Genomic DNA, 6339 nt, shown 5'->3' on the forward strand with positions numbered 1-6339 from the left:
CACATTTTTTTATGCTTCTAGTACAAACCATGCCATATAACATAGGATATGATATATTATTGTAATTACTTGAACATCAGAATTAATCAGAAAGAATTTGTCGACTTCATCTTTAAAAAGGGGGAGAAAACCCCCAGAACAGAAGAGGGTATGGCTAAATGTTTAACATTTGCTAAAGCTGGCTGTTGGTTACATTTTTTGCTGTCCTTTTCTGTATCCTTGACGATTTCATCATTTAAAATGAAATCATGCTCTCGGGCCCAGCCTGATTGGTGGAGAGCAGCTGCCGCCCCGCCACATCGAGGGGGCGGGCCCGGCGACGCCACCGGCACTTCCTCCGCCGCAGTCGCCGCCTGCCCGGCTGCTGTCTGGCGGGGGAGGAGCTGGAGACCCGGAGCAGCCCCGGCGGCCCTGACGCTCGGCGGCCCGAGAGCTCCGCTCGTCCGGAGGAGCGCGCGGCTGTCAGCCCTGGGTGAGTGGAGGCTGTTTCCTCAGTTCATCCGGAAGGGGCGGCGGGGCAGGTGGCGGGGCTTGGGGACGAGGGTTCGGGTCCTCTAGCGAACAGATCTTCAGGCGCGCCCCTTGGGAAGGGGTGGGGTGGACGCAGGACCTGCCTGCAGAGTGAGGCCTGTATCCCCCGACCTGTTCGGGGGCGTCATCCTCCATCTCCCAGCCCCCTTCGCGTGGCGTGGCCCCTACTCGGATGGCTTCAATTGCTGTTTGAGAGGGGAGTGGGGGTCCGGGCCCTCCCCTACTTCTTCCCTCCTTGGTCCCTTTACAGAGCACTCCATGTCCTTTCTTCCCCCATTTTGCAGTTGTTTTTCCTGAATGGCAAATTGTTCAGATTTGTAGGTAAATATATTATCGTTCCCAGGAAAAAGAATTGTCTGAGAAACCAGTTATTACCAGGGAAAAACTAGACCCTTGCCTGCCTTTCCTTTCTTTTATTCCCCTTCCCTGGCCATCGGTTTGGAGTTGCCAGTGTGAGCAGTAACGTTTTGCCATCTCTCTTTATGACACTGTGACCCCCTCCCCCTCCCCATGTCTCGCATGTGTGGGCAGGGACATACACAGACACATGCATACATGGTGCGCGTGCACATGCACGCACACGTACGCAGGCATACATACAGACACACACACAGAAACCTCTCGTTGCAGCCCCCTCCCTGCACCCCCCTCATACTCAAGGTTTTGGCACATCCTCTTCCCCTTGAGGACGTGGACAGACACACATACACACACTCTTGCACAATGTCACACCCTCCTGTGCCTTTCCCTGCTTCTCACTGCCTGCCACATACTCACCTCCAGAAGCAGCCCCCTCCTTCTTCTGCCTCTGTGTGAGCACACACACACCACACACACCCCTTCTGGGGCTGCCCTAGCCCTTGCCTGCCACACACATGACGATAGCGTTTGATTGCTGGCTCCTCTTTCATGTGCCACATACATACATACATATATATGCACGCACACACTCTCATTCACACAGCCCTCACAGATGCTCCCAGCCCTGCTCCCCATCTGCTACATACGTGCATAGACAGCCCTCCTTTGCTGGTTCCTGCAGTGCAAACACTCACATAAATCCTTCTTTGGGGACACCATCACCCCCCAGCTAGCCACATTCGTGAATACACATATTTCCCTGATTGCTGGCTCCCTATTCCACCCACCAGCCACCCTCACATCCCTCTCCTGTGCTGTCCCTCTCGTGGATGCGTTCACTCACACTGACATTCTCCACTGTTGCCTCCCATTTTGCTGAATACTCACAGACCGTGGCCACCCTTGTCCAATGCTACCAAACCCTTTCTTGCCTGCCACAGACACGTAAACGGGCTCCCTCCACAGAGTTGCAGCCACTGCACATATACAGCCACACATGCACATTCTCTTTCTGTCATGCTTACACATACCCCTCTCCTCTGAAGCCACCCCCCACCCTGGCACCTGTCATTTCCCTACCCACATCCAGAATGGGTGTCCTTCTGTCTGACACTAACGCCTCTTCCCAGTACACCTGTCCCCTCCCCCTACAAACATGCATCTCTTCATTGCATGATGACTGCCCCCCCCCTTCCACCTGTCCCTCTCCTCCTGACAGACACGTTAGGCATTCATGAACACATGGTGATCTCTTTTTCACCCCATCCCAATTTGCATTTCTCCTGTCTGTCTGCAGGGCTCAGAAAAGATGCAGATACCCCATAAGATAACCACAACAATCTTTCCTCTTCCACATTGGCCTAATTTCACACTACTTCACCCACCTTCCTAGCATCCAGGCACCCCCATCTTCTGTCAGATTCTCCCCCAAGTCTGGCTCTCCAACCAACCCAGCTTTGTAATCATTTTGCCAACATTAAAAATGTGTTCCAGGTCTACACCTGACAGTCACTGGAATGCTACTTCAGGCCTTAGAAGAAAGTGAAACTAATTGTAAAGGCCCCTTATCCTTTCTGTTACTGCCTGCTGAAGTGAAAATAGATCTCCCTGCTCTTTTATTCTGAACTGATTTGACTTTCCCATCTCCCAAGCTTGTGCAGGGAGCAGGAGCCTTTCCGCTCAAGCCCCAGCTGTATTGGAAACCCTCCTAAGTCAGAGCCATGGGTCAGGAATCTAGCAAGCCCGTATGGCCCAAGCCAGCAGGAGGGTATCAGTCCAATACAGGCAGGAGGTATGGAAGAAGGCATGCTTATGTCAGTTTCAGGCCATCCTCGAGCCAGCAGGACAGGATTTCCAGCCAGAGAAAGACAACATCCGAAGTCCCAATGCACAGATCAGCCCCCAGTCAAACCACCAAGAGGAGCCGGTCACCATTTTCCATCACCCGTCGTAGTTGGGAGGACAGTGAGAGCTCTGGAGCCAGCCTGAATGTTGATAATGAGGACTACTCCAGGTACCCACCGAGAGAGTACAGGGCTTCAGGTAGCAGAAGAGGATTGGCTTATGGACATGTTGACTCTTTTGGGGCAGATGATAGTGAGGAGGAGGGGGCTGGGCCTGTTGAGCGAGCACCAGTTAGAGGGAAAACTGGCAAGTTTAAAGATGATAAGCCCTACGACCCAGAGAAAGGGGCCAGGTCTTTGGCTGGGGTGGCTCCACAGTTCTCTAGCTTTAAGCGTGATGTGAGAGAGGAGCTTGACAAGTTAGACCCGGCCCCTGCAGCAAGATGCTCTGTTAGCAGAGCTGAGTTCCTGCAGCAAAATAGCATGGCCTCTCAGACATCTGCTGAAGGCAAGGTGGCTACCCGTGGTGACAGCCGGGAGAGTCAGAGACGGGAGCAGAATTTCCCTGCACATCCCAGCAGGGCTCCTGTGAGTATTTGTGGTGGTGGGGAAAACACCCCCAAGAGTGCAGAGGAGCCGGTGGTGAGGCCTAAAATCAGAAATCTGGCGAGCCCCAACTGCGTGAAACCAAAAATATTTTTTGATACTGATGATGATGATGATATGCCACATAGTACTTCCAGGTGGAGGGATACAGCCAACGCTGAAGGCCACTCGGATGGCCTAGCAAGAAGAGCCAGAGGTGAGAGTTCAGGTGGCTACTCTGAGCTGAAGTACCCCGAAGACAAGAGGGAAGCCAGGAATGACCAAGTGAAGCCAGAAAAGGTACCAAGACGGCGGCGAACCATGGCTGACCCTGACTTCTGGACGTACAGCGACGATTACTACAAATACTGTGATGAAGACTCTGACAGTGACAAAGAGTGGACTGCTGCTCTGCGGCGGAAGTATCGAGGTCGAGAGCAGAATCTGTCGTCCAGTGGTGAAAGCTGGGAGACTCTGCCAGGGAAAGAGGAGCACGACTCTGAGCAGGTCAGAGTGAATGCTGGCGCCGGCGCCAGTGCCAGCCCGGGTACCGGCGCCAGCGCCGGCAGCAACAGCAGCAGTGAACTGGAAGACCTCCGAGGACCACCTCTTCAGGAAGAGGAACACGCATCCCCCAGAGAACGAGAAGCTCCTTGGCTCCAGTACAACGAAAATGAGAGTAGCAGTGAGGGGGATAATGAATCTGCTCAGGAGTATCTACAGCCTGGGGTGTTCATGCTCGATGGAAACAACAATCTTGAAGATGACTCCAGCGTGAGTGAAGACCTAGAAGTGGATTGGAGCCTCTTTGATGGGTTCGCAGATGGCTTGGGGGTGGCCGAAGCCATTTCCTACGTGGATCCTCAGTTTCTCACCTACATGGCACTTGAAGAACGCCTGGCCCAGGCAATGGAAACTGCCCTGGCGCACCTAGAGTCTCTCGCAGTGGACGTGGAGGTGGCCAACCCACCGGCGAGCAAGGAGAGCATCGACACTCTCCCTGAGATCCTGGTCACTGAAGATCACAGTGCAGTGGGGCAGGAAATGTGTTGCCCCATCTGTTGTAGTGAATATGTGAAGGGGGAGGTGGCAACTGAGCTGCCTTGCCACCACTATTTCCACAAGCCGTGTGTGTCCATCTGGCTTCAGAAATCAGGCACCTGCCCTGTGTGCCGCTGCATGTTCCCTCCCCCGCTCTAAGGCCAAGGCTCTTTATTCCTGGTCAGATGATTTTCCCCATCTGAAATACACAATACTGCAGGAGCCCTCTCAAAATTAACAATTGAAATGAAAACGAATCAGTCGATTAATCCACACCTGTCATTCCTTGTGGTTATTTCCAATGTGAAAGCGGTTGCATACTATGATTGCATTAAAAAATCATAACTGTCTCTTAGAGGTTAGAAAAGGAAAACTAAACTTTCTAAATGCTACTCGAGATTACAGTAAAAACATACATTTTCTAACCTGAAAGCTGAACTAAGTTGCATTTGTTTTCTTCAGTAGAATATGTTGCTGTTAACTGTTAACGACAGGTTTATCTGTCAAATATGTCCAGAAGGCATCATCATTTCTATTGCATGTTATGGGTTAATATTCCTGTAATTGCAGTGCCGTAAAAGCTTATTAAAGTTCTCCTTTTGGTTTTACATGGCATAGTGGAATTGTTTGGTTTTGTCTAAAATGGTGGTACTCAGTGACTCTATCATTGATTGCTTGCCCTTGCATCAAAAACAGGGGTTTTTTTGTTTGTTTTTTTTGGTGCTCCCAAGAGTAGAAAAATTTCTGAGTGTCACTGGAAACGCTGACTCCCAACAACAGCAAAAAAATAGGGATGATGATTTCTAAAAGTAGGAGTAAAGTGTACGACTGTTAAACTACTCTAGGGGCAAAGGTCAAATAGAGAGTACTCTGTCAGTCTGAGGGAAGGAAAGAGACAGTGAGAAAGCAGGTAAAAATAAAGAACAATGGTAGAAGCAAATCCAAAATGAGTATGGGGGAAGGAGTTAAAATCTCCTTTCAGGAAGTAGAACCTCACAGAGAGGGGCGCCTGGCTGGCTCAGCCAGTAGAACTTTCAACTCTTGATCTCGGGGTTGTGAGTTCAAGCCCCATGTCAGGTGTAGAGATCACTTAAAAAAATAAAATCTTAAAAAAGAAAAGAAACTCTAAGAGGAAATGGGGGAAAAAACCCACCCCAACACAAACCCCAAATAACAAACAAGCCTCTAGGCTGACTGTATACCTTGACACAATGACACAAAAGGATTAGAAAAATATATGCCAGACAGGTGCTGTGGCAGATAGCGATACCCACTTACACAGTGTGAACAGGTTTTAACATTTGGCCATATTGGCTTCCAATTCTCTTTCTCTCTCCAATAAATAGAGCTTTTCAGGTACAAGTGAAGTTCCTCACCTGTCCTATTTACTTTTCTTCCTCCACAGAGGTTAGCACTACCCAGGAAATGGTGTGTTTACTTCTTGTCTGAGTTCTTAGGTTCTTAGACTTACGTGTGTGTATGTGTACATATATATGTATATTTGTATATATCCATAGCCAATATAGAATGTTTGTTTTCTAAGTGGACATAATTGATAGAATGTATGTATCATTTTTACAACTTGAGTTTTTCACTCAGCATTGTGATATTTAACCCTTTTGATATATGTAGCTTTAGTTCATGCGTTTTAACTGCTGTATAATAGATATTCAGTTGTATGAATCATCACAGTTGATCCATTCCCTTATTGGCGGGCATTTAGTTTCTTCCCAGTATTTTGCAGCAATGAATATACTTAAAAGATATCTCTCTGTGCACATGTGTGAGTTTCTCTAGGGGTAAGTACATGGACATGAAATTCCTGGGTCTTCAGGCTCAGAGGGGAAGTTTTGGGGTCCTTTGGGTTTAAGCATTTTCACCCTAACTGGATATTGCCAGACCACTTTCCCAAGTGACTGTACTAATTTAAGCTCCTACTGACCGTTTATGAGAGCTGTTTTTAGCTCTCAACAACCTG

At 49.2% G+C, this 6339-nt stretch overlaps 1 protein-coding gene across 5 annotated transcripts; it reads left to right on the forward strand.

Annotated features, from left to right (window-relative positions):
* Positions 1–312: 312 nt before the first annotated feature.
* PJA1 (praja ring finger ubiquitin ligase 1) lies at positions 313–4969 on the forward strand. 5 transcript variants are annotated; one of them, XM_072817615.1, is made up of 3 exons: positions 313–472; positions 2711–2905; positions 3470–4969. In XM_072817615.1, exons 2-3 carry the CDS (start codon positions 2778–2780, stop codon positions 4518–4520), a joined length of 1179 nt encoding a protein of 392 aa, XP_072673716.1. In that variant the 5' UTR covers positions 313–472; positions 2711–2777; the 3' UTR covers positions 4521–4969. The 5 variants fall into 5 exon arrangements, with proteins under 5 accessions (XP_072673716.1, XP_072673713.1, XP_072673711.1 ...); XM_072817614.1 differs by having other exon boundaries at positions 336–472; positions 2544–2905; XM_072817612.1 differs by having other exon boundaries at positions 2711–4969.
* Positions 4970–6339: the final 1370 nt, after the last annotated feature.

Source organism: Canis lupus, chromosome X (assembly GCF_048164855.1).
Source record: "Canis lupus baileyi chromosome X, mCanLup2.hap1, whole genome shotgun sequence".
Classification (NCBI taxonomy): Eukaryota; Metazoa; Chordata; class Mammalia; order Carnivora; family Canidae; genus Canis; species Canis lupus.

What these genes read in the sequence shown, in the direction of transcription:
- PJA1 (XM_072817610.1), top strand. Translation starts at nt 2,613, where the DNA reads ATGGGTCAGGAATCTAGCAAGCCCGTATGGCCCAAGCCAGCAGGAGGG.